General features: G+C 50.5%; 1 protein-coding gene across 1 annotated transcript; it reads left to right on the top strand.

Annotated features, from left to right (window-relative positions):
- LOC102463800 (SLAM family member 6-like) lies at window positions 1-27,447 on the top strand. The gene is made up of 9 exons (XM_075907057.1): window positions 1-672; window positions 2,781-2,983; window positions 3,238-3,347; window positions 8,599-8,713; window positions 20,957-21,088; window positions 21,667-21,923; window positions 22,703-23,044; window positions 26,748-27,044; window positions 27,308-27,447. The coding sequence occupies exons 6-9, from the start codon at window positions 21,866-21,868 to the stop codon at window positions 27,376-27,378; spliced, it is 768 nt and encodes a 255-aa protein (XP_075763172.1). The 5' UTR covers window positions 1-672; window positions 2,781-2,983; window positions 3,238-3,347; window positions 8,599-8,713; window positions 20,957-21,088; window positions 21,667-21,865; the 3' UTR covers window positions 27,379-27,447.

The following is a 27,447-nucleotide window of genomic DNA, read 5'->3' as shown; positions in this document are numbered from 1 at the left end:
CAGCGCGCGCACCCGGCTCGGCCCCTTGACCCCGCCCCCTCCGGCCCCACAAGGCCTTGCGGCCTCGCGCCTGCCCCCCCCCCCCCTCCCAGGGCCTCACTTCCTGCGGGGGGGGGGGGCTTTGGACTCTTCCCCACCATATCCCCCCCCTTGTACCCGGGGCGGGGTCTCTCCCTGCCCCCCTCGCGTTTGTGTCACAGGCAGGCCCCAGCCAGGGGCAGAGTTAAGGGTATTTAGGAGCTTTCACCATGGGTGTCACCCCCCCTCGCCCCCCCCCGTGTCCAAACTTAAGGGAAACCCACCCCAGCCAGGGGCAGAGTTAAGGGTATTTAGGAGCTTTCACCATGGGTGTCAACCCCCCCTCCCCCCCCCCGTGTCCAAACTTAAGGGAAACCCACCCCAGTCAGGAGCAGGGCTTAAATATCAGGAGGTTGCAGTCCTAATGAATGCTGAGATATTTTGATTTGCCTGCTGGCCGTGGGGCCTTTCGGTCATGTAGTCAAGGGTTTTTTTTTGGGGGGGGGGATTGGTAAAAAAAAACACCTAAATAAAAGCCGAGATTCTCATTTGACCCCTGGATCTCAGGCTCCAAGAAAAGCATGAAATATGGTGAGACAAGACATGATAAAATTGCAAGCGGTTTCAATTCTTCTGTGTTCAGGGGCGTAGCAGGTGAGTGCCTAGTCTCCTGACTAAGTTAGAACAGCCTTAGGACTGCTCTACTTCCTATAGTCCCTGCTGGGACCACAGGAGCCACAACCCGGATTTTCCAGACACTGAGGGTTGGGAGCACAGTTGGTGGGAAGTCCTTGTGGCAGCTCTGCACTGGCTTGTGAGGTCCTCTGAGTTGGGCATGTTCATTTTTCTCCTCGTGTTCTGTGAGCCCTGGTGTGCAAATTTGACATTTGGTGCATTCACCCAGTGCTTTTGCTAATTGTACAGGTGCTGTTCAGCAGACCTTTGGAAAACTTGCTCCTGAGGTGCTGAGAACCTACCAAGCACAGATCCCTTTCAGTGTCCATTGGGAGCTAAATTCACGCAATGCCTCACAGGATTAAGCATGATGCTGTAAAGCCATCTAGAAGACATTGCCCTTCTAGAAATCTCTGTAATTGGCTGATTCCACAGGCTGCTCTTGTGAAATCCATCCAGGTTACCCAATCTAGTCTCTTTTTCTTTCTGCAGTGGTGATGGGAGTGGAGGGATGAGAGGATTTAATTAGGTTTTGTAAAGTGCTCTGGGACCCTCCTAAGGAAGATGCTTCTTGTAAAGTGCTAAGTATTGTTTTTGTCAGCCCAGCCTCAGAAGGGAATATTTCATAAAAGTGAATCTTGATCACTATATGTTGGTGATAAATTATAAAACACTGCCTTTCTCTACTGCATGCATTTTCTCTCTCTCTCCACAGCAGGCTGATTCTGTTGCATGCTGGTAGGAACGGCCTATTTCTCAACACATGCCCTTATGAGAAGAAAAAAAAGCATTTTTTGTCTTTGCCAGAATGATGCACAGTAACAGCTCTTTGTACTTCAGTGCTGTAGTATCTTTAATCTGAGAAACTCAAAGCATCTTACAAACAGTAATGAATTAAGCTCCCTATGGAGAATTTTCATCCCCTTGAAAAACAGGAAATTGTAGCATTACCTGAAAAAGTAATGTGAAGTGTCTAATATTTGGGAGCCTGTGCACCAGGGCCTGACTTTCCATTGCTTTGCACCTTATGTGATTGTGCACAGCTGTGCAAAGTGCCTGCAGAAAGCCACCTAATCTGAGAAGGGTTTTACATCTATCTTGCAGTGGTGTAAGTCGGGGTAGGGAACCTTTTTTTGGTCAGGGGCCACTGACCCACAGAAAACTCAATCGGGGGCCACACAAAAGGCAACCCACCCCTCACTGCTCACCTGCTCTCAAGGTGGGAAGCAAATAAATAAATAAATCACGTACTCACACTTAACTTGGCATGCGCTGTGCTCCCGTCCCGCAGTGGGGCATTGAAACTCAGGGCTTCCAGCCTGCAGTGTAGAGACTAGCCAAGGGCCAGATTAAATTAAACCGGGACCAAATTCAGCTCACAGGCTGTCGGTTCCGTGCTCCTGGTATAAATGACCATGCAAGGTGGGGATCTGGCCCAGTGTGGTCCCTTGGCCCCCGTTGTTGCAGGATTTGAGCCCCTCAAATGCTAATAGATAGGGATGTAAGTGACTAATCGACTAGTCGGCTATCCGATAAGCAAAAGCTTATTGGATAGTCGACACGCTAGTCTATCAGTCGCTTCTCCACTATCAGAAAAAGGCAGTTGGTTCCCCCCAGCTCCAGCCCCATGGGAAAGGGCAGAGGCGCAGCGGTGCTGTTTCACCTTTGAAACGTACAAGAGTGCCTGCTGGGGCTCTTGTGCATTTCAAAGGCGGAACTCCGTGTGGCACTTCCACCTTTGAAATGTAGCAACAGCCAGGTGGGCTCTTGCTACATTTTCAAAGTGGAAGCGCCCTCATCAACTAATCAAATAGTCAATGGAAATTCTATCGACTAGTCGATTAGTTGATTAATCTAATTTTAACATCCCTACTAATGGATTCATCCCCAAGATGGTGATGCAGAGAAGCAGGGTTATTCTTTCCCTTTGGACAGATGGGTAAGCGAGGTCCGGTGGGATTAGGGCCCTGGGAACACTGAAGCTTGTGCATATCTTTACCCTGGGTGTAGGAACAGGTGGGGAGTGAGCCAGGATGTGGGAAGGCCAGAGGGAAGGAACGTCATGCCCATTGTGTTATGCCTTGCAGCCAAAAGCCACACCCTCTGAGGCAAAGAGGAAGCCAGGGCAGCTGTCCTGCACCTTCTGTAGCTTTGTACATGGTCTCCAAAGGTAGCCTATGCAGTGGTCCACTCTGATGAGGCCTGGATCCAAAGGAAACTCACCAACGCTGGATGCCACCCTGGATTCTAGATTTCGGAATCCCGAGGGAAGCCCTCACCAAACCAGCAGGTGGGGCAGATTACAACCAGAAACCTTGCACTCAGGGGTGGATGAGAGTGCTGTGGGGCCCAGGGCAGCGCCGCGGGGCCCCGGACAGCAAAATTTCGCGGGGCCCCCCCTTTGACACAGCGCATGCGCCGTGGTGCCAAGGCGCATGCGCAGGGCCTTGGGAAGTGCAGGGCCCGGGGCAGCCGCCCCACTCGCCCTGCCCTATATCCACCGCTGCTTGCACTGCACTTATGATCCTTCCCTCATCCCGCCAGCACCACCTGTGTCCTGTCCATGTTGAGCTTTTGCTGCTGCCTTGTTGAAGGGCGACTAAATGAGGCCGGAACTCCCTGAAACGACAAACTACCAACCCGCAGGAATTACAGTGAGTGCCTTGGGAGGGTGAATGGAGCGCACTGCTCACAGCAAAGCAGGGGCCGGTGCCACATCAGTGAGTATTGATTCCTCTCTGCTTTCTGCCAACCATGTGAGAAATATGGGCTCCGGTCAGGCTGGATGTACTGTAATGATCTGATTTACCAAGCTCCCATGGCCTTTCTCTGAGGGTCTCAGGGCTTAGGCGATTAAAGAGCAATCCCAATGATAAGTGAGCCTCATTAAACCAGCTTCAGATGCAGACGCGCATATGGAATTGTCACTGTGGCCTAGCTCCAGCTGCGTCTATGCTGTAGGGGTTACTGCGTTTGTGTCACGTGCAGGAAGTTCTGGGTTCAAATCCCAGTGAATCTAGTTCAGTCCTATTAGACAGTGTGGTCTAGAGGGTAGGGCAGGGGTGGAGAACCTAGGGCCCAGGGATGAGGTGTGGCCCTGGCTTGCCTGAATCTGGGTCCTGAGGCTCAGGGCTCTCTCCCCAGCATGGGGGAGTCCATGATGGTGCTCCAGCTCTGCTGCCATCCCCCGGGGGGCTGAAGCACACAAAATCCACTAGATTGAGTCCCCTGGTATATGAGGAGAATGTGGGGAGGGGAATGTGGGGAGTGCCTTCTCAGTCGGGGCTGCCTCGGTGAGGGTGGGTTGGTTGGTTTGCTTCGCATTTGTGTTCAGCCCCCGACTGATTTTAATGTGAGTCAACGGCCCCCGGCCCAAAAAAGGTTCCTCACCCCTGGGGTAGGGTATGTGACTGACAGAGCTAGGTTCTGTTCCTGGTCTTGTGACTTTAGCTGAGTCACATTTCTGCTGTTAGCTGCCTACTGAGAAGGGACAGCCTAGGGCAGTGGTTCTCAAAGTGTGGTCCGTGGATCCCTCGTGGTCCTGTGGGCTTGGAGCTCACTTGCCTGCACTGTCTTTCCAGCCCCCTCCCCTCCCTGCCTCCCACCAGGTTGGAGTGCCAGCTCTGACTTCCCAGGGATAAGCCTTCCAGGCTGGATCTGGCTCGCGGGGGCAAGAAGCAGTGCCACACACTGACAGTCTCCCACCAACTGGGGGAATGGCAGTGCAGGAAACCACTCACCTGGAGACTCTCCCTGATGCTCCCATTGGCCAAAATCATGGCCAATGGGAGCAGTGGGAGGCGGGGAGCTAGGTAAGCATCCTCCTTCCCTGTCATGCTCATACTCCGCACCCCCAGCCCGCTCCAGCACCCTCCCTCCTGCCAATACCTGATCACCTTATCTCCTGGCCAGACCCCACACCCTCATCCTCTCCTGCAACCATTTTGTCATCTTGGCTGGTGGTCTGCGGAAAGGTCTGCATTGAGTGGGTTGGGTCGCAGGCCTAAACCTTTGAGAACCCCTGCTCTCGTGGTTAGGGTGCAAGCATGGACTTTGAGAGTCCCTACTCTGCCTTCCAGTATGACCTTGGAAAGTCACTTAGCCACCCTCGGGCTCAGTTTCCCATCTGTACAGTGAAGGTAATAGCAATGCCCTGCCACCAAGGGGCAACTGGGTGGTTATGTATTAGACTGAGCAGTGCTCAGATGCCTGGCATTGGGGGCCATACAGCTCCCATAGCTAGATACTGGGGGGGGGGGAGAGGTTGTGCACCTTCATCGGGAGCATCTGGCTCAAAGTGGGGCATGGGTCTGATCCAATGTGGCAATTCTCAGCCCTGGTCCATTTTAATAAATATTAAGATTTTAAATGAATCATTTTAAATGAGCACGGTGCCACCCCCAGGTCACTGTAAGTAGTGCAGCTCAGATGCTTTTGGGTTTCATTAGTGGCAGGGGTGGACAGTAATTTTTTAGGGGTAGACGCGCCAAAACTTGGTAAATGGTCGAGGGCCGCACTCTTCCATGATGTTAATGGAGGGGGGGTGGAGTCTGCGATGGAGGTTGGGTGCAGAAGGGAGCCTGGGGTAGAGGATTGGGTGCAGGAGGAAGTGTGGGGTCTGGGAGGGAGTTTGAGTGAAGTAGGGGGTTGGCGACCTGTGGTGGGTGCAGGGATTTCGGTTGCGACCTTCAGCAGGGGGTTGGAGTGCAGAGTCTGAGAAGGGATAAAGTCTGACGGGATGGGGATGCAGAAGGTTTGGGTTATTTGGGGAAGGGGAGCAGGTGGAGGGGCAGGGGATTGGGGGAAGGAGGAATTGGGGTGCCAAAGACAGACTCTGGCCAGGAAGTGCTTATCTAGGTGGCTCCTAGCCAGCAGGTACTTCAGGCAGCTCCCTGCCTTCCATGTCCCCACACGCTGCTCAGAGCATCCGTCTACAGGGGCCATGTGCTTCTCTGAGGGTACTTCACACCCTGCCTGCACCATGAACATAGCCCAGGCAGCTCCTGTTGGCCGGTTTTCAGCCAATGGGAGTTGCGAGATTGTGCTGTGGGCAGGGGCAGCATGCAAAGCCTCCTTCTCCCAACCTCCTCCCAGGCTCAGAGCTCTGAGCTGTATGCAGGGGCAGGGAAGCCATGGAGCCTGCTCAAGGCTCCCGCTGTGCTGAGGGCCGTATTTTGCTTGCCCCACCTTAGGGACTGGTCCTGCAGCACGCTGATGTCTGCAGCCATCTGATTCAAGGCTAGCCCTTAGTACCACACAGGATGGTTCAGCAGTGGCTGAAGTCAGTGGACGGGATACAGCTGGAATCCTCATCCCTGTACTCAGATAACAGAGAAGAGGTTCATCCTCATGCTTCAGGGCAGGAAGCAGTCTCCCCTGGAGGGATCAGGAAGGAACAACTGCTCGGTAGGCAGCATTGTACAAGTGCCCAGGTGCATTCTGGGTGGAATTTCCCCCCAGGCACAGGGCCAGCACAAGAAATGGGACTTCACTGGTGTATGCACCTTTGTGGTGGTTGGTGACTTTTGCCCCGTGAGCAACGTTTGGCTTTTGGCGGCATCATTCAAGACTGCAGGCAGGGCTCCAGACTCCCGTTGGTGCTGCGGTTGCCTGAGCTCGAGTGGTAAATCTTTGCAAAGCGACTCACTTTCTGTCACTAGCAGGTGACAAACGGCCCTGGCCTGTCACTTCGATACATTTCTGTGATGAAGGAAGCCAGACTGCTTGGTACGGACCAGACAGCGTGTTTCCTGGGGACACACTTCCCTCTGGTGGATGACAATAACGATGCAGTTTCTTTGAGGCTCACTCGGTCCTGTTAATAGTCAGGTATCCAGGTGGAGTCACAGAGCAGCGTTGGGAAATCGGGAAAATACTTTTTAGTTTTCAGGCTTTTACACAAACCGGCCAACAGGAGCTGCCTGGGCTATGTTCGCGGTGCAGGCAGGGTGTGAAGTACCCTCAGAGAAGCACATGGCCCCTGTAGACGGATGCTCTGAGCAGCATGCGGGAGCATGGAAGGCAGGGAGCTGCTTGCAGTACCTGCTGGCTAGGAGCCACCTAGATAAGCACTTCCTGGCCAGAGTCTGCCTCTGGCACCCCAACCCCTCCTTCCCCCAATCCCCTGCCCCTCCACCTGCTCCCCTTTGTTGATTGATAACAATGTAATGAGCTGACTTGAATGTGGGGCAGAAATGTCTTCCCAGGGAATACATGCTGGCTGCTAAGGTCTGTTTAACCTCCCCCAGAGAGGCAGATTGCCCGGGGCTGTAGGTTTCACTGCAAAAGGAAGTTGCTGGGCTTCCCCTGCAGGTCTGGGTGGAGGACTCAGGTCCCAATCTTGCAATTCCATAAGGCAGGGCTTTGCTTCTCTGCCCTGGGCTCTCACAAATCGAACACCCACTCAGTGGACCCCTGCAGTCTGCCCCGGGACACGTGCCTTGCGAGCTCTGAGACAGCTGCTACCGAGTTGCTCCGGTTTGTTTTCTTACCGGCTCCACGGCCACAGAGCCTCACGGCTCCCCTAGGCTGCGGTTCACGGTTTGCAGCCAAAGGGAGTGATTCCGTTATTCCTGAAAATAATCGACGTCGCGGCACTGTGCAAGAGGGTTTTTCTTGCGGAAGAAGGAGCAGTGTAGACAGCTCCTTCTGGCGCAAGAGCCTCCTCTGCAAAATGGTGGCTCATTAGGTATGCAAATGAGGCTTGGCAGTATTCCACGCTTAGCCTCATTTGCATATTTCTTGTGCAAGAAGTTGCGAGTGTAGACATAGCCCAGGAGTCCTTCATTATATAGCCCCCAGCTGGGCCCTCATTAGCCAGACCTGCCTCCACTGGGGCTTTACTCTCAGCCCTTGCTCAGGGCTGAGGTTTGCCCTTAAAGGGCCAGTGTAGGGCAGGTGCCCTCTCACACCCATGTTATGCAAAAGGCCAGATTAAATGATCTAATGAGCTGTCTGGCCATCACATCCGTTAATCTACGGTGGATGTGTACTGGCTCCATGTTCTTTAATACGTTTTCTTACCATTAGGGATGTTAGTGAATAGACATTGAAACAATTAGCCAATAAGCTTAGACTTATCCGTTAATCTACATGCAACAGTCCTCCCTCTGCTGCCTCTGTATCAGAAGCAGCAAGGTGGGGGGGAGTGGGAACTGGTGCCTGTGGGGAGCTGGCTTTTAAGCCGTCTCTCTGGGTGTGCTGATTCTGTGCAGATGCCTGCCCCACCCCCCCAATTGCTGCCTCTCACAGAAGCAGCAAGGGGTGGGGAGCTGGCTTAAAAGCTGGCTCCTCATGAGCACAGGCTCTGTGCAGCCATCTGTCTCCTCCCACGTTGCTGCCTCTGTAGCAGAGGCAGCAGCGTTGGAGGGGTGCGTGACAGAGGAGGCTGCCACAAAGCAGCCTCTGTCTGTGGTGGACCCAGGCTCACTGCGGACAGAGGTTGCTCCGTGGGATGCCGGATCAACCTCTGTCCATGGGAGTTCAGGTCCCCCACGGACAGGGGCTGCTGCTGTCCCACGTTGCTGCCTCTGTATCAGAGCCAGCAGTATGGCATGACAGGGGGCTCCCTGGGAGTGGGGTTGGGAGCTGGGAGCGCACTGGCTGTTGGCCCTGCCCCCCGGGGATTATTTTAGTAACCATGTAATCGTTAAAAATGGTTGAGGTTACAGAATTACTAAACAAAACACAAACTCTAGCAGCTCAAGGGCTGCTCAGATACCACTTAGTTCCTTCCTTAGTCATTTTCCCCACTGAGCAAGTGAAGAAGCCTCCAAAACCTCCTGTTCCCCCATCACATTTCTCATTGTTCTGCTGCTCTCGAGGCTGCCGGGGGCTCTAGGCATGGGCTGTCCTGCTGTGGGCTTGGCCTGCTCACCCTCTTCTCTTTGCTTCTCTCGTCCATAGGTGAGCGTGAGCAAGCGGTGAGCGAGCCAGTTATGTCTTCACAGGGAGTCGGGGGTGCAGAGGGGAAGGAACCCTGGATCCAACACACCAGAGAGAAGTTGCAAAGGACGAGCGGGTATGTGGCTGATATTGGAACCCTGCCATTAATAATGGATTCATTTTAACATGGGCCAAGAGTTTATCCCACGAGGGTTCAAAGGGGCCATTGGAGTTCCTTGGACAAGGATGGTGCCCCTGGGATTAGTTGCATTCTCCTGTGACTACTCAGGGCAGGTCTATACTTACCCAGAGATTGATCTCCTGGGATTTGATTTAGCAGGTCTAGTAAGGACCCACTAAATCGACTGCTGATGGTGCGCCCCTTGACCCACTTTCTCCGCCGGGTTGTAAGGAGTGAGGGAAGTCAATGGGAGAGTTTCTCCAGTCGTCCTCCCACAATGGGGATGCAGCAGAAATTCGACTTAAGGTACGTTGAAGCTATTCGTAGCTCCATTCTCGTAGCTGGAGTTGCGTATCTTAGGTCAACTTTCTCCAGTAGTGTAGACCTGGGCTCAGTGATGTGATGGGTGTCCTTGTAGTGATAGGTCTCAGAGGGGTCGCCGTATTAGTCTGTACCTGCAAAAACAAGGGGGAGTCCTGTGGCACCTTAAAGACTAACAGATTTATTAGGGCACACCAGGGATGAGGAACCTTTTTTGGATCAGGGGCCACTGACCCACAGAAAGATGAGTTGGGGTCTGCGCACAAGTGAGAAGCTAAGCAAAAAAAAAAAAAGTCCTCACTAAGGCTACATCTAGACTACATGGCTCCGTCGATGGAGCCATGTAAAATAGTTTATTCGGCATAGTCAAAGAAGCGGGGATTTAAATAATCCCCGCATCATTAAAATAAAAATGGCTGCCGCGCTGTTCCGAATCAGCTGATCGTTGGCACAGCGCGGTGGCCATTTTTATTTTAATGAAGTGGGGATTATTTAAATCCCCACTTCTTTGACTATGCCGAATAAACTATTTTACATGGCTTCATCAACGGAGCCATGTAGTCTAGACGTAGCCTAACTGACGTGGCCCCTGACTGAGAAGGTGAAAGACATTCTCCACGTTCCCCTCTCACACCAGAGCCTTGGGGTGCCCAGGCTACTAGCTTTTCCCTTGAGGCTCGGGGCTCTCCCCAGCATAAAGGAGCACCATTGCGGGTTCCCCTAATGTGGGGGGGGGTGGAGCCCTGAGCCCCAGGGACTAGATCCAGGCAAGCTGGGGGTCACATCTGGGCCCCAGGCCTTAGATTCCCCACCACTGGGGTAAAATCCACTTCAACAGATGAATTGGAGCGGAATGTACAGAGGTATGGGTAGATTTATAAGGACAACAAAAGAAAGAGGGTACATGTATAAATAAGGCTGAATAAGTACCCCTTTTTGTTGTCTATATATGTTGTACTTGATTAGCCTTATTTATACAAATACCCTCTTTCTTTTGTTGTCCTTATATATCTGCCCAGGGCTATGTAAACTCCGCTCCAATTCATCTGATAAAGTGGGTTTTATGTACAAAAGCTTATGCCCTAATAAATCTGCTAGTCCCTCTAGACTAACAGCCGTTTTTCCGAAAAAACTTCACTTACGTCCACACTGCTAGTGCGTTCTTTCGAAAGAAAATTGAAACCTGACATTGGTAAATCACATTCTGTGAGGAAGAATGCCTTTTCCAAAAGAACTCTTTCGGAAAAAGGTGGGTGTGGCCGCAGAAGAAGGAGTTTTTTCAAAAGAAGAGTCCTCCAGGAAAAAGCACAGCTGCCCTGGTGGCCACTCCATCCATGGTAATCACAGTTTACATGTGAGAGAGTGTTGAATGAGTGTGGATGCTCTCTTTCGAAGAAGCAGATCACTTTTTTCATGTGCTTTTGAAATGTGAAGATTTTTTGGAAGAACTCATCTTGGTTTTGCAGTTATAAGATTCAGCCAGTAGGTGTCTCTGTGTGCCATGTAAAATTCCAGCTGGGCACTGATAATGGAGAGAGAAAGCTGGGATTGAAAAAACTCAGCAGTGAGACAGCTCCAACTGGCCTCCCAAAAACCAAGGCATCCAGAAATCAGTGGCCACCATTGGAAACATGGTTGTCAAGTTTTGGGAAGCTGGAGGCATAGCAGGGCTGATGTTTGCAGCAAGAAGGGGGTGTTGATTGTCTTGGCATCCATCACACACAAAGGAGGAAGCCCACAGGAGAGAGGTTCGACCCAATATAGTGTATCACTGGGAGGCACCCAGATGCCACAAGAGATGGACGCAGGAGAAGAATGGGTATAGAATTGAACACCACTGGTTAATTACTTCCTGGGTTTGAGCCGATGGCTCCATAGAGTCACATGGTTGTGTATTTAACTCATGACAAAGGCATATTATTGGACTTGATCCTCTTTGTGTGCAAATCAGTGGTGTCTCATTTATGTCAATAGAGCAGTGTTGATCTACATCACTTGAGGTTCTAATCCCCAGAGCTTTGGATAGGTGATTTTTTTTGGCAATCATTTATTTGATTTCAAATAAATATCTGTATCTCCAGGCATGTTTTAGACCAATTCTCATGTAGCACATAGAATCATAGAACACTAGAACTGGAAGGGATGTTGACAGGTTATCAAGTCCAGTCCCCTGCATTCACAGCAGGACCCAGCACCATCTAGACCATCCCTGATAGACGTCTGTCTATCCTGATCTTCAATATCTCCACTGATGGAGGTTCCATAGCCTCCCTAGACAATTTATTCTAGTGCTTAACCACCCTGACAGGTAGGAAGATTTTCCTAATGTCCAACCTAAACCTTCCTTGCTGCAATTTAAGCCCATTGCTTCTTGTCCTATCCTCAGAGATTAAGGAGAATAATTTTTCTTCTTCTTCCTTGTAACACTCTTTTGGATACTTGAAAACCGCTATCATGTCCCCTCTTGGCTTCTCTTTTTCAAAGTAAATAAACCCAGCTCTTTCAGTTTTCCCTCATAGGTCATGTTCTTTAATCATTTATGTTGCTCTTTTCTGGATTTTTCCAGTTTCTCCACATCTTTCCTGAAATGTGGTGCCCAGAACTGGACACACTATTCCAACTGAGGCCTAATCAGCACAGACTACATCGGAAGAATGACTTCTCGTGTCTTGCTTTCAACATTCCTGTTAATGCCTCCCAGTATCATGTTTGCTTTTTTTGCAACAGTGTCACACTGTTGACTCTCATTTACCTTGTGGTCCACTATTAGCCCTAGATCCCTTTCAGCAGTGCTCCTTCCTAGACAGTCGCTTCCTATTCTGTATGTGTGAAACTGATTGGTCCTTCCTCAGTGGAATACTTTGTATTTGTCCTTCTTGAATTTCATCCTATTTGCCACAGACCATTTCTCCTGTTTGTCCAAATTATTTTGAATTATGACCCTACACTCCAAAGCACTTGCAACCCCTCCCAGCTTGGTATTGCCTGCAAACTTAATAAGTGTCCTCTCTATGCCAATATCTAAATTGTTGATCTAAATTGAAGATATTGAACAAGAACCAGTCCCAAAACTGATCCCTGCAGAACCCCACTTTTTATGCCCTTTCAGCATGAAGGTGAACCATTGATAACTACTCTCTGGGAACAGTTGTCCAGCCAGTTATGCACCCACCTTATAGTAGCCCCATCTAGAGTGTATTTCCCTAGTTTATTGATAAAAAGGTCACATGAGACCATATCAAATGCTTGATTAAAGTCCAGGTATATATCCCTGCTCTGCTAAACAAAGGATAGGATTATAGCTTTGTATTTTTATTGCTACTCTGGCTTCGCTTTCTTCTAAGTCCAGAATATCACAGACCTGCCTCAGATATGTATTTCCCTCACTCACTCTCCTTCCCCCAGTCACAGAAGTGGCTCTTGGTCCCTGTGGCTTAGAGGTGATTGTTGTTGCTGTGTTACTGGCACTCCAGATTGCTGTGATTGTCTGACGACACCTTGGAAACAAAGCCGCAGAACAGCTGCACTGCTGGAGCTCTTAAAGTCAGAGCAAAACCACACTGCAGATGTCGAAGGAGATGTGGTTTGTATCCTATCCTTTAAATCAGCTTCCATACCTAATGACTGGAAGATAGCTCATGTGACACCAATATTTAAAAAGGGCTCTGGAGGTGATCCTGGCAATTACAGACCAGTAAGTCTAATGTCAATACCGGGCAAATTAGTTGAAACTATAGTGAAGAATAAAATTGTCAGATACATGGATGAATATAATTTGTTGGGGGAAAGTCAACATGGTTTCAGTAAAGGGAAATCATGCCTTACTAATCTGCTAGAGTTTTTTGAGGGGGTCAACAAACATGTGAACAAGGGGGATCCAGTGGATATAGTATACTTGGATTTCCTGAAAGCCTTTGACAAGGTCCCTCACCAAAGGCTCTTAAGTAAAATAAGTTGTCATGGGATAAGAGGGAAAGTCTTTTTGTGGATTGATGACTGGTTAAAAGACAGGAAACAAAGGGTAGGAATAAATGGTCAGTTTTCTGAGTGGAGAGAGGTAAGTAGTGGAGTCCCACAAGGATCTTTCCTGGGACCCATCCTATTCAAATTATTTATAAATGATCTAGAGAAAGTGGTAACAGTGAGATGGCTAACTTTGCAGATGATACCAAACTGCTCAAGTTAGTTAAGACCAAAGCAGACTGTGAAGAACTTAAAAAAGATCTCACCAAACTAAGTGATTGGGCATCAAAATTGCAAATGAATTTTAATGTTGATAAATGGAAAGTAATGCACATTGGAAAAAATAATCCCAACTATAAAATACAGTAAGATGGGGACTAATTTAGCTACAACTACTCAAAAGAAAGATCTTGGAGTCATTGTGGATAGTTTTCTGAAAACATCCACTCAGTGTGCAGGGGTAGTCAAAAAAGAAAATAGAATGTTAGGAGTCATTAAAAAAGGGATGGAGAATAAGACAGAGAATGTCTTATTAACTCTATATAAAACCATAGTATGCCCACATCTTGAATACTGCATACAGACGTGGTCGCCTCATCTCCAAAAATATATATTGGCATTGGAAAAGGTTCAGAAAAGGACAACAAAAATGATAAGGGGTTGGGAACGGGTCCCATATGAAGAGAGATTAAAAAGACTTGGACTTTTCAGCTTAGAAAAGAGGAGACTAAGGGGGGATATGATAGAGGTCTATAAAATCATGACAGATATGGAGAGAGTGAATAAGGAAAAGTTATTTACTTATTCCCACACTAAAAGCACTAGGGATCACCAAATGAAATTAATAGACAGCAGGTTTAAAACAAACAAAGGGAATCTTTTCTTCGCTCAGTGCACAGTCAACCTGTGGAACTCCTTGCCAGAGGATGTTGTGAAGACTAGAACTTTAACAGGGTTCAAAAAAGAGCTAGTTAGATGAATGGAGGTTATGTCCATCGATGGCTATTAGCTAGGATGAGTAGGAATGGTGTCCCTAATCTCTGTTTCTCTGGAGGTGGGTGACAGGGGAGGGATCACGTAAGGATTACCTTTTGTGATCCCTCCCTCTGGGGAATCCCCTCTCCTGGACTCTGATCCCTACACTGTGTCTCTAATGTCTGCATGGTGACTCTTCACCCTAACCTCTGCGCAGTACCAGTGAGGGGAAGTCTGAGTGCCGTGGAGATCCCCCGGCTATGGTGCCCTGGGATAGGACACAGTTTGCCTGGTCTAGAGGGCCAGCCACAGTGGAAGGAAGCAAAGCTGGACAAAGGGTTATTGATAAGTTAGGTGGTGTCTCTTGATGGGTAGAGACAGGCCACTGTGTATCCAGTTCCCTCCCTAGCTGGGTCTCCAGCTTAACCCCAGACAACTTCAGGATTCATTCTCTTCTTGTCTTCCCATGGTTGTATTGGGGTCTCTATGCTCTGTTGCAGGGATGGGTAAAATACGGCCTGTGGGTCCAATCTGTTTGGCCAAACATATGGATCTTGCCCACTGTGACCTCTCCAGGCTACTGAACTCCTGTGGCCCAGCAGGGTGTGCAAGCAGGTTGCCTCCTGCCTTCCATGTTCCCACATGCCGCTCAGAGTGGCCAGCTGCCGGGGCAAGCTTGTCTTTTCGTGCATACCCTTTGGCAGTTCTCCATATGCTGCTCGCGCCTCCAGCATCAGCCTTATAGCTCCCATTGGGTAGAAACCCACCAATAGGAGCTGCAGGGGTGGTGCTTGCAGATGTAGGCAAGGCACAGCTGTAACCAGACTTCCTCCCAGATTCTGCACCCCAACCTGCTTCCCAGAAGAACACCCTCCTGCACCCAATCCCCCTCCCCGACCTTGCACCCCCATTCATCTCTACCTCAGGGTAGAACCCCCTCCTGTACCCAACCCCCTTCCCAGTTCCGGCATCCCCTTCACTTCTGCCCCAGGACATAACCTCGTCCTGCACCCCAAACCCCTCCCAGACCTTGTACCCCCCCTTCAACTCTGCCCCTAGGTAGAATCCCCCCCTGTACCCAACCCCCTTCTCCCAGACCCTGCACCCTCCTTCACCTCTGGCCCGGTCACAACCTACTCCTGCACCCAAACCACCTCTCAGAGTTTGCACCACTCTTCATCCCTGCCCCTGGGTAGAACCCCCTCCTGCACCCAAACCCTCTCCCAGATCCTGAACCCTATCCTGCATCCCAGTCCCCTGCCTGGAGCTTCCTCCTGTACCCAAACTCTGTCCCAGATCCTGCACCCCCACAATTACTGTAGTACAAAAGTGCAGCCCGTGACCGTTTACCAAATTCTTGGGGTGGCCCCCCTGTGAAAATATTTGCCCACCCTTGCTCTATTGGTTAGAGAGGGGGGATGGAAGCCAGACCTCCTGGGTTCCATTCATAGCTCTGGCCCTGGCTAGCAGTGTGACGTAAAGCAAGTCAGGTCCGTACACGCAGAAGGGCGATGTTTCCTTTCCCTCCAGGCTTATGTGAAGGTTGTTAATTAACAACCATCAAGAGCTTTGAAGTCCTCTGCTGGATGCAAATGATCATTCTTTCAGCCCCTACCGTAGCCGAATGCATCACAAGGATGCTTGCGGCTGCCTCTGTACTTACTTGCTTCTGAGTCATGTGCTTCAGCATGAGAGCTTCAGAAGAACGCGGCAAATGGTTTGTGAAACTCACAAGCCCACAAAGCTCAAACACAAAGTCCATGTCTTGGCTCTTCTGCCGCCTTGGGGGGGTATCAAGGCCGTTCCCCACTGGCACTCCAAGTGCAGGAGGTGGGGCCCACAAGAGACCTTAAATACCTTGCCTCTATAGCAGTGGTCACCAACCAATCAATCGGGATCTACCGGTAGATCTTGGAGCCTCTCTCAGGTGATCCTGACTGGTTTGTCCAGGAAGCTCTCAAGCGCTGGCACTTCAGTTGCCCTCCACCCACTGCCATGCTGCACCTGCCCTCTACTTTGGAGCTGCCCCCCGGGAGACTCCTGCTGGCTGTGCAGGGTGTGGGAGGCAGAAGGGGATGGGGTTAATATCAGGGTTTCTCTCCTCCTCCCACTTCTGTACCCTGTCTCCACACAGAGAGAAGGAAATGGAGGGAGCCTGGCAATGCAAATCTCTCTCACACTCACACACTGTGTGTGTCTGTCATTCTCCCAAACACACGCTGTCCTTCCCTCCGTCTCCCGACCCAACACGTACATGGGGGGTGGTTGTTACTTTTGTTACTGCTGGCAGACCGGGTTAGTTTTGGTTTGTGACTGGTCTGTGCATTTCATCCTTTTCATTTCTCTTGCACTTACATTTAATTCTTTGGGGAGTGAGTTCTAAACTGCCCAACCTGTCGCAGCTGGAGTCATTATTCCCATGGTAATTGTTTCTCCTGGATTTGGCTGGCACATCCCTACAGCCCCTGATGAAAGGCAAAGCAGAGGATCTCCACATGCCGTCCTTGCCTGCAGACACCACTCCTGCAGCTCCCATTGATCAGTAATGGAAAACCGTGGCCACTAGAAGCCGCACAAGGGTATCTGGGTTTCGTGGTAGATCTTATGTTGCACTTAAATTGAAAAAGTGATTTTGTGGTTAAAAAGGTTGGAGACCCCTGCTCTATAGGTTTCTGCTTAAAAAACTCTCCAAGGTTACAGATTCCCTGGCTTTGGGAGATAGGCTGCCACCATCTAAAAAACCCTCCTCCTTAGACCTAGGAAGGAGCACTTGAACTTCCAGAGGGGTACCCCAAGCTCTTTTACCACAGAGAGCTTGAAGAAAAAAGAGAAAACAAACTGCAGTCTCTGATAGGTGACTTCTCAGACTTTGGCAATCACACACAGCCCTCCTGTGACCTTCCAGGACACAAGAATCAAATCATTGCCTTAACAAAGGTGATTTTATTAATAAAACCAAAGAAGATATACTGGAGAAAGCAGACTTGGTTGCTAGGTGTTACAGAGCGACTGAGAAAAGAACAGATTAAAACACAGAGGAAAGAAGGTATCTCTGGTGCATCTCAGATACAGCGAAGGGGGAGGAGGAAAGCTGCCTTAGCACAGAGAAGTTTAACCAAACAGCAAAACAAAGTAAATAACCTGATCGCGACAAAATAGACATTTTTCCTGTCTACTCACGATCGGTACTTCAAGGTCCAGTCCATTTCCATGCCCGGTATTCCTTGTAGGCATGGTAGTTCTGCCTGGTTTGATATATCTTGTTTCCCCCAGCACCTCGCTTTAAAAACTCACCCAAAGAAAACAGTAGCCAGGTCTATCTTCCCATTGAAATTTCAACATCTTTTTCCAGGGGGTCTGCTGGCTTTCTGCCAGCACCCCTAACTACCTGAGTTTAACCCATTAGTCACCGAATACAAGCCCTCACTCCTCCAATCCATCACAGGGCGTGATGACATCATAAAGCCGTGAGTAATAAAGATAGTTAATATCAAAGCTCAGTGGTTGAAACGTCCCAGCTGGTTCCTCATCGACCTATCCCTTAGTGAGGGTGCTGGCGGACGGGAGGTTGGAAAAGATGCTTCTAAAATTGAAGGGCTATTTTTTTATTGTTGATAATCATTTGTTTATAAAGGTACTTTAATGTAAGTGTGTTTTAGAATATAGTAATGCAATGGTTAGCTGGACTGTATTGGTAAAAACAACGGGTAGTCCTGCGCCACCTTGGAGACTAACAAAAATATATGGAGTATCATGAGCTTTTGTGGGCAAAACCCACTTCTTCAGATGAGCTGGAGTGGGAAAAAACAGATGGGACACTTCCAGTCCACTCATTGACACTCGCACTATAATTGATAGGAACTTTTTTTTCTCTCCCCCACATTTTTTTTCTGTCATTAATTCTGGATTCCCTTATTTCCCCCTCTCCAGCTCATCTGAAGAGGTGCGTTTTGCCCACGAAAGCTCATGATACTCCATATATTTGTGTTACTCTCCAAGGTCCCACAGGACTACTTGTTTTTAAAGTTACAGACTTGAAGACTAAAGTTACAGGTTGAAATCTACTTGAGGCTGGTAAAGATCCGGTTTTTGGGTGGCTCAGTGACAGATCTCGGCTAGTAAGAGTTGTGGAAGAGATGGCCAAAGGTTGCTGCATAAGCGAGACGGGATGTTACATCTTTAATCTTGACTGTGTCCTGCAGAAACTTCTCCTGACCAAAACATCCCACCACAGTGCCGCTAGGTGGCAGAGTTAACTCTCGGATGATGGAGGACTCAGGCCCAGAAGGTTTGCGTCTCTCAGCGCCCGCCCGTCTGAGTCATGGCACCAAATAGTGGAAGAAGTTCGAATGGCGTGAGCCCAGCGAGGCAGACGACCCTACAGGCAGTCCCCCTCCACACCCCAGTAGAGATTTCAAAAGGTCTTGACCCTCTCGTTTGGCGCCCTGGGAGTGAAGGGGGACGGCCTGTAGCCGCTGTCGCTGTCTTCAGTCGGGCATTGCCATCCGAGTCACAGCACCAGATTATGGAAGAAAATATTGTCCTCACTCTGCATTTGTAAGCAACAAGTAGCCAGAGGCAGTTTTATTACGAGCTGCAGCAAGAGAAAAACTGGTTTGGACGGGAGGGGGAAGCCCCCCCCCCCCCCCGAGGCAGATCTTCGAATACAAGCAATTATGAAGCAGTTTATATACGGTCTATTAAATATAATAACAATAACAATTAGTCTCCTTCCCATTACAAACACCAATGGCTAACAGTTATTTTAGTTCCACCCAGATGCTCCTTATCTCAAGGTCCCTGCCAGAGTCAGCATTCTATCCTTATCTCCGCAAGGTGGCGAGAGGCAAAGGCAACGTCTAATTACAGATCTCGCGTTGTCAGGCCACAGACTTAGCCTGACTCTTGCTCTCTTGTTAAGACCAAGATGGCTGCACACAAATTCCCTTATTCCCTTTTCCTGCCTCCACAGTGGTTATGCCGGTGCTAATGAGTTCCCATACTTAGCTTTGGATGTCAGTTGGATGTTAAATGTAAAGAAAGCTGCTTTTATAATGGCCCATCCAGCTCAGGTCTTTGTTCAAGCCTGGAGAGACAGTGTCAGATTTGCAAATGAACCTCAATTCCTCTCTCTTTCTCTCTAGTTGGCTGTCGTGTGTGTGTGTGTGTGTGTGTGTGTGTGTGAGAGTGAGAGAGAGAGAGAGAGAGAGAGAGAGAGAGAGAGAGATGTATATATCTATCTCCAGAAGCCTGGCACACAGGGGACCATATAGGGCCTTGCCTCATTAGGCTTCTGAGTGACGCAGGGATTCTGGGCTCGAGCCCCGTGGATGCTGTGTCCCCTTGAAATTGTCACGTCACAGAAACTGACGCTCTCGTCAAGGCCCTGTCTTGCTGCCAGAGGGCTGTGAAGGAGCCTTGGCGACCGTCTCTGGGAATCGGGCTGATGGGGCCCTGCAGGCCAGTCACTGCGTGTCTGAGCAACGCCCCGGCTCGCGGCGACGAGAGGCGCTGCTGTTGTCAGGGGGATGCGGTTGTGACCTTGGCCTGGGCCGGCCTGTTTGCTCACCAAGTGCCCAGAGCTGTCACACGAGCATGATTGCAATGTACCGCTAAATGGGAGCAGGGGCTGGCTTGGCTAACAAAGAATTGCTGCCTGCCTGGGGACCTGCACCTGTCCGTCCCCATGCACAGCAAGCTGTCATCCCAGGCCTAAAGCACTCATCACTGAAGCACTGCATTTTCAAGCCCTCAACTCCATTCCTTGCCTCCAGGTCGCTCTTAATGGAGCCACTGATGTCACAAAACTAGGTGCCGGGGCAACAAAATGGCAAATACATTTTAATATTGATAAGTGCAAAGTAATGCACATTGGAAAAATAATCCCAGCTACACATAATAAATGACGAGGACTAAAATAGCTGTTAACCCCTCCAGAGAGATCTTGGAGTCACTGTGGAGAGTTCCCTGAAAACATCCACTCAATGTGCCGCAGCAGTCAAAAAAGCAAACCGAATGTTAGTAACCGTTAAAAAAGGGATAGAGAATAAGGCGGGGAGTATCTCATTGCCTCTGTATAAATCCATGGTATGCCCACATCTAGAATACTGCGTGCAGATGTGGTCATCTCATGTTAAAAAGGATACCTTAGCATTGGAAAAGGTTCAGAAAAGGTCCACAAAAGTATTAGGGGTATGGAAAAAGTGCCATATGAAGAGAGATTTTAAAAATTGGGACTTTTCATCTTAGAAAAGAGAATACTAAGGGGGGATATGATAGAGATCTATAAAATCATGCCTGGTGTGGAGAAAGTGAATAAGGAAAAGTTATTTACTTGTTCCCATAACAGAAGAATTAGAAGTCTTCAATTAAATTAATAAGTAGCACATTTAAAACAAACAAAGGTAGTTTTTCTTCACGCAGAGCACAGTCAACCTGTGGAACTCCTTGCCAGAGGATGTGGTGAAGACCAGGACTTTAACAGGGTTCAAAAAAGAGCTAGATAAATTCATGGAGGTTATGTCCATCAATGACTGTTAGTCAAGATGGGTAGGAATGGTGTCCCTAGCCTCTGTTTGTCAGAGGCTGGGCGTGGGTGACAGGATAGATCACCTGATGGTTCCCTGTTCACTCCCTCTGGGGCATGTGGCATTGGCCACTGTCGGCAGACAGGACATTGGACTAGATGGACCTTTGGTCTGACCCGGTATGGCTACTTGGATGTTCCCCTAGGACTCGGGAGACAAGTGTCTCCGCGTGAGACACTTGGTTTTCTCTCTGACCGTCCTCCTTCTGACATTTTTGCCAGTCTGTGCTGTAACCTTGTCAGCTCCCTCACACCACACCACACCACCCCAGGGCTGGCAGGGAGACTATGGCAGCCTGAGTTCCACAGTCCCGAGGAGTATCCTGGAAAAACTGCTTCCCCCCTTGTCTTAGGCTGCCCCATGGCTGGGGAAACGACTTCCCTATGGCAGGCATGCTGTCCGGGAGATGATACAGGCAAAGACACTGCGAGGTCCTGCTGACTCATGGATTTCTGAGCCGGGACCTTGTTCCTTGTCCCTGCCGGTAGGTGCCTATCTGGTTGTGTGATTAAGGCACGTGCTGGGAAACCAAGAAGTGGGGGGCAGTTTTGTGCTGGGCTCTGCCAGGCGCCAGTCAGGGCTGTACGGGGTTAGATCTGAGGCCAGGAGTGACCCAAGGCTGAGCTGCAGCGTAGCACAGGCCACAGAATTCCACCCCGTCACCCTACATGGAGTCCAGGGCTTGTGTCTGGGTAACGTGTCACTTCCAGAAAGTAGCTCTCCAGTCTGGCCCATGTGAGCCAGTGGGAATTCTGGAGAGGGCTCTGAATTCTGGGGATTCCCCAGAGTAGAGAGTGAGAACGACAACACGGCTAACCCCCCTTGGAGTCTGGAGCATAGGGCAGGGAGCTCCCACCTATCCCTCCCTTCCCCCACCTCTGGCAGCTGTCCTTGGTCTCAGGCCAGGGGCGGGGCATCGCCAGAGGCCAGAATGAGTGATGGAAGGGATGGGAGACTCCTCACACTCCCCTTTCCACTACTGTGCCTGGTCAGGAGCCAGAATCAGCCAGGCTCAACGTGCCTCAGTTTTCCCCCTCTGCAAAATGGCCCCTCTGTTCTCAGGCAGCCATTGGGCTCCCGTTGCTGCTGCTTGTAAAGTGCTTCAGCAGGAGGGAGGAGAGATGGCCTGTGGCAGAGAGCGAGGAAGGAAGCCCTGTAGCTCGTGGTCAGAAGTGGCTGCTGCGTGGATGTGATTGGCGTCTCCAGCAACAGGAACAGGAAGCAAAGCTCCGAGGAAGTGAATCTCCCCCGTTGCGAGGGCATGGGCCACTCTCAGCTCCCTCTGCTCGCCCTCCTGGCCCTGGCTTTCCGATCCCCAGGTAAGTGATGGGGCCGTTACGGCTGTGAGACGTGGCAGCCTCGTGCCATAGGGAACCTTGGAAACCACAGACTGACATTGGTGCAAATGCAGGATTGCTCTGCTGAGCTCAGTGAAGTGACTCTGGATTTACAGCAGCGTAACCACAAGCAGCGCCTGGCCAATGCGTGTTGGGCTCCCTCCTTACTCTGAGAGCTGGTTCCCTTCCACATTCGACTGCTAGGCCGAGTCCCCCACTTGGCACTGGGTTGCAGGAGGGTGAGATGTTTCTGTTCCCTGAGATGGGTGGGAGAGTGATCTGGAGGCTGTTTTGTCCCCAGAACTGGGAGGAACAGAAATGGAGATGTCGGGCTTTGTGTTCCCGAGGGGAGGTGGAAAAAGCAGCAGAGAGGGAGGGTTTCCTAGTGGTTACAGCACTAGCTTAGGACTTGGGAATCCAGGGTGCAATTCCCGGCTCTGCCACACGCTCCCTGTGTGACTGTGGGTGAGGCACTCAGTTGCTCTGTGCCCCGGTTTCCCCACCTGCACAGTGGACACAACAGCCCTGCCTCACATGAATGATTGTGAGGTACCCGCCAAGATGCCCCGTTGATAGCTGTGCTAGAAGCACCAAGGGTCAAAGTCCCTCGTGTCAGCTCCGAGGCCAAAACTAGACCCTGCAGCTGGGGATCGGGCTGAGCACCCATTGGTTTGTTCTCTTGGCTTGTGCTGCAGCGAGTGAGGAAGTCAGTGCCAAATCCTGCCCCCCACAACTTCGGTCCCTTGGGCTCTGTTTCTCAGATCCTGGATTAGCCCAAGCACCGACTCCCCGCCGCCACGTGAATGGGATTCTAGGTGGATCAGTCTTGCTGTCTGTGGTTCCATTCCCTGGGAGAAAGGTAAGGACAGTCGAATGGAGCTTTGGTGCTGGGACGGGTGATACGATTCAGCTGGCTGAGTTCACCAGTGCGGGATTTGAGCGGCCCAATCCCAAAGATCAGTTTCAGCAGCGGCTAGAAATGCACAACGCGACCTCGCTGAGGATCAAGGCTCTGCAGCTAGACGACAGCGGCGTTTATGAGGCTCGGATTAAGACAACAGTCTCCATTGTGGAGGATCAGGCCTTTCTCCTGACGGTCTATGGTAAGTGCCTGTTAAAAATCATATTTAACTTAAGTTTTAAGTGAAATCGTCTTCCCGGGCTGTTAATGTGTTTCCCTACAGCCCAGTGTCCAGGGCACAGGGCCCTGTGGGTAAGAGCTTGTGTCTCACACACTAAAGTGTCATATGGAGGAATCAGGTCCTTTGGGTTTCAGACGGCCCCGCCTGCACAAGGCAGAGGGGGAGGCGGTGCAGGAGGAAAGTTGTAACCCAGCCCTCAGATCTGCATAACTGCCGCCCTTCGGAGTTCCTGCAGGAAATCTAGCCTGCATGGTGTGGTGCCAGGGCCAGGCTGGGGCTGTGGGCGCTAATTTCCTGTGACCCCCTTTTCCTGTGCACAGGGCCTGCTAGATCCAGAGCTAGAGTCAGAGCTCTGTAGGGTGATGGCCCTGGTCTCTGCATAGCTGGTGCCTAGCTCTGCTGTGCATAGCCCCCCTCTGTTGCAGACACTGGGTTAGGCCAGTGAGGTTAGCAGTAATCATTGCTTGGGAAGCAGCTGCAGCAAAACGCCTCCGGGCAGCTGTCTCACAAACTCCCTGCTGTGTTTGCTGGAGGATGGAGCTCACCAGGGGATTTGGATCCAGTTCCCGTGAGGTGTCCTGGGGAGACCAATACGGCAGTACACAGGCAATCCAGGAAGTTTTTGGAGAATGTTGGGGATAACTTCTTGGTACAAGTGCTAGAGGATCCGACCAGGGGCCATGCGCAGCTTGACCTTCTGCTCACAAACAGGGAGGAACTAATAGGGGAAGTAGAGGTGTGTGACAACTTCGGAAGCAGTGATCATGAGATGGTAGATTTCGGGATCCTGACCAAAGGAAGAAAAGAGAGTAGTAAAATACACTCCCTGGAGTTCAGAAGGGCAGATTTTGACTCCCTCAGAGACCTGATGGGTAGAATCCCTGGGATGCTAACATGAAGGGGAAAGGAGTCCAGGAGAGCTGGCAGTATTTTAAAGAAACCTTATTGAAGGCACAGAAAGAAACCATCCTGATTCGTAGCAAGAGAGGCAAACATGGTAGGAGACCGGATTGGCTTACAGGGGAAATCCTTGGTGAATATAAGAACAAAAAGGGAGCTTACAAAAAGTGGAAACTTGGACAAATGACCATGGAGAGCTATAAATGTATAGCTCGAGAATGCCGGGGAGTTATCAGGAAGGCTAAAGTGCAATTGGAATTGCGACTAGCAAAGGATGTGAAGGATAACAAGAAAGGTTTCTACAGGCATGTTAGCAAGAAGAAGGTGATCAGAGAGGGTGTGGGGCCCCTACTGGATGAAGGAGGTAACCTGGTGACAGATGATGTGGGGAAAGCTGAAGTACTCAATGCTTTCTTTGCCTCTGTATTCACGGACAAGGTCAGCTCCCAGACTAATGTGCTAAGTGATGCAAGATGGGATGAAGATGGATAGGCCTCGGTGGGTAAAGAACAGGTTAGGAACTATTTAGAAAAGCTAAACGTACACAAACCCATGGGTCTGGACTTAATGCATCCGAGGGTACTGAGGGAGTTGGCAAATGTCATTGAGGAGCCTTTGGCCATTAGTTTTGAAAAGCCGTGGAGATTGGGAGCGATCCCAAATGATTGGAAAAAGGCAAATGTAGTGCCCATCTTCCAAAAAGGGAAGAAGGATGATCCAGGGAACTACAGGCCAGTCAGTCTTACCTCGGTCCCTGGAAAAATCATGGAAGGGCTCCTTAAGGAATCCATTTTGAGGCACTTGGAAGAGGGGAAAGTGATCAAGAATAGTCAGCATGGATTCACAAAGGGCAAGTCGTGCCTGACCAATCTGATTAGCTTCTATGATGAGGTAACTGGCTCTGTAGACATGGGGAAGTCAGTGGATGTGATATACCTTGATTTGGTCTCCCACAATATTCTTGCCAGCAAGTTAAGGGAATGTGGATTGGATAAATGGATGGTAAGGTGGATAGAAAACTGGCTAGAATGTCGGGCCTAGCGGGTTGTGATCAACGGCTCGATGTCAGGATGGCGGTCGATTTCTGGCGGAGTGCCCCAAGGTTCGGTTCTAGGACCAGTTTTGTGCAATATCTTTATTAATGACCTGGATGAGGATTGCACCCTCATCAGGTTTGCAGATGACACTAAACTAGGGGGAGAGGTAGATACACTCGAGAGTAGAGATAGGGTCCAGAGTGACTTAGACAAATTGGAGGATTGGGCCCCAAGAAATCAGATGAGGTTCAACAAGGACAAGTGCACAGTCCTGCACTTGGGACGGAAGAATCCCAGGCATTGTTAAAGGCTGGGGACCAACCAGCTAAGCAGTAGTTCTGCAGAAAAGGACCTCGGGGTTACAGTGGATCAGAAGCTGGATATGAGTCATCAGTGTGCCCTTGTAGCCAAGAAGGCTAATGGCATATTAGGGTGCATTAGGAGGGGCGTTGCCAGCAGATCCAGAGACGTGATTACTCCCCTTTATTCAGCTCTTGTGAGGCCACATCTGGAGTATTGTGTCCAGTTCTGGGCCCCCCACTACAAAAAGGATGTGGACACATTGGAGAGGGTCCAGCGGAGGACAACAAAAATGATTAGGGGTCTGGAGCATGTGACCCACGAGGAGAGGCTGAGGAAGGATGGGTCTGTTTAGTATGCAGAAGCGAAGAGTGAGGGGGGATTTGAGAGCAGCCTTCAACTTCCTGAAGGGAGGCTCCAAAGAGGCTGGAGAAAGGCCATTCTCAGTAGCGGCGGATGGCAGAACAAGGAGCCATGGTCTCAAGTTGTGGTGGGAGAAGGCCAGGTTGGATATTAGGAAAAACTATTTCACTAGGAGGGTGATGAAGCACTGGAACGGGTTCCCTAGGGAGGTGGTGGAATCTCCATCCCTAGAGGTGTTTAAGTCTCAGCTTGACAAAGCCCTGGCTGGGTTGATTTAGTTGGAATTGGTCCTGCCTAGGGCAGGGGGCTGGACTTGATGACCTTCTGAGGTCTCTTCCAGCTCTATGGTTCTATGATTCTATCATCTCAGTCATTTCCAGGAATAGCTTCCAATGTTCCCTCAATTTTTTCCCCCCCATTCACATGTAGAATAAATTTTGTTATGTGCACCAAAGCCTATGCAGATGTGCACCAACCATAGACATACAAACTAAGTTGTGGAGGTTGCTAATCAGGTGGGCAGCATTGGAATCCCTTCTGAGTGGCTGCACAAGCACCCAGCTTACAGGCAACCCTGGTCACATCTCCCATTCACCCAGCCCTGCCCAGCCCTCTGCAAACCATTCATAGCTTCAGCCTGTCTTGCACTGGCCCATCGCTTGCAGCAGTCCTCTGGGGCGACACTCATTTATATCATTGACCCTTCAGCCCATTCTGGCCGTGAAAAGGGGCCTTCAAGAGGTGTAAAGTGGGCCCACTGCCAGGCAGCATCTAGACTTGGAGCCTGGTCACTTAGCTCAAAATAGCAGCGTGGATGTTCCTACTGGGGCTGGAGCCCAGACGGTGTCGTCCGGCCGCAGGAGCAGGTCTTGGGGCCGGAACTTGAGCCCACACAGGAACATCTCCACTGCTCCTTTGAGCACCATAGCTGGGCCCATTTGGCTGAGCCGGGCTCTGAGACTCCCCGCCAGGTGGTTGGTTTCCCCCCGGCGCAGACGTCCCCTGTGCCAATCGGAATCCACCCCCCAGAGTCTTTCATTCTCATTTGTTTCTTTGCATTGCAGAGCCTGTGCCGGAGCCGGAGATAAGGAGCCACTCGCTCTCCAGCACGGCAGCCAAGTGCAACGTCACCCTGGAGTGCCAGGTGCCGGGCAGGGTAGGGGTTAACATCTCCTGGAGGAGAGGGAGCCCAATGCGAGACCTGGGCGATCAGGAGCGGTACCAGCTCAGCCCTGATGGCAGGAGCCTCCAGCTGTCCCTGCCGCTCAACCCCCTGGCCTCTAACTTCACCTGCACGGCCAGCAACCCTGCAGACCAGAAGAGCATCTCTCCCGACCTGCAGAGCATCTGCCAAAGCTCAAGTGAGTATCAGTCGGGCGTGACTGGTCACTGACCGGCTTTATACTAGCTCTACTGGCATCAGCGTGTCTGCCCCCGACTTACTGCTGCGTAACTGACAGGAGAACCAGGTCTCTGGGCAGAATGATAAACACAGTGGCCGCAGGCCTGCTTTTCATTCCTGTGCACTGCTCTGGTAGGCAGCAATGCGGGAATTCAGAGCGTGAGCATGGATTCCAGCTGGCAAGTCCCATCCCCCTGACCCTCTGTTCTTTCTCCCTTGCAGGAGCAGCTCCCAGGCCTCGCTGCTGGAAAGCCATTTTTGTGGGGGTGTTCTTGGGACTCCAGATCTTGTGAATCTGCTGCACAGAAAAATGCCCTAACGCCGGAGGCTGGGCTAGAATCTTGTATCGCAGATGCCTCACA

This window comes from Pelodiscus sinensis, chromosome 24 (genome assembly GCF_049634645.1).
Source record: "Pelodiscus sinensis isolate JC-2024 chromosome 24, ASM4963464v1, whole genome shotgun sequence".
Classification (NCBI taxonomy): Eukaryota; Metazoa; Chordata; order Testudines; family Trionychidae; genus Pelodiscus; species Pelodiscus sinensis.
The sequence above is the reverse complement of the archived record's forward strand: the minus strand, read 5'-3'. Positions and strand labels throughout refer to the sequence as shown.

Excerpts from the sequence above, each read along its gene's own strand:
- LOC102463800 (XM_075907057.1), top strand. The coding sequence starts at position 21,866 with ATGGGCCACTCTCAGCTCCCTCTGCTCGCCCTCCTGGCCCTGGCTTTC. Across the intron at positions 23,045-26,747 it reads CTTTCTCCTGACGGTCTATG|AGCCTGTGCCGGAGCCGGAG; the intron begins GTAAGTGCCTGT and ends TTTGCATTGCAG. Across the intron at positions 27,045-27,307 it reads GAGCATCTGCCAAAGCTCAA|GAGCAGCTCCCAGGCCTCGC; the intron begins GTGAGTATCAGT and ends TCTCCCTTGCAG.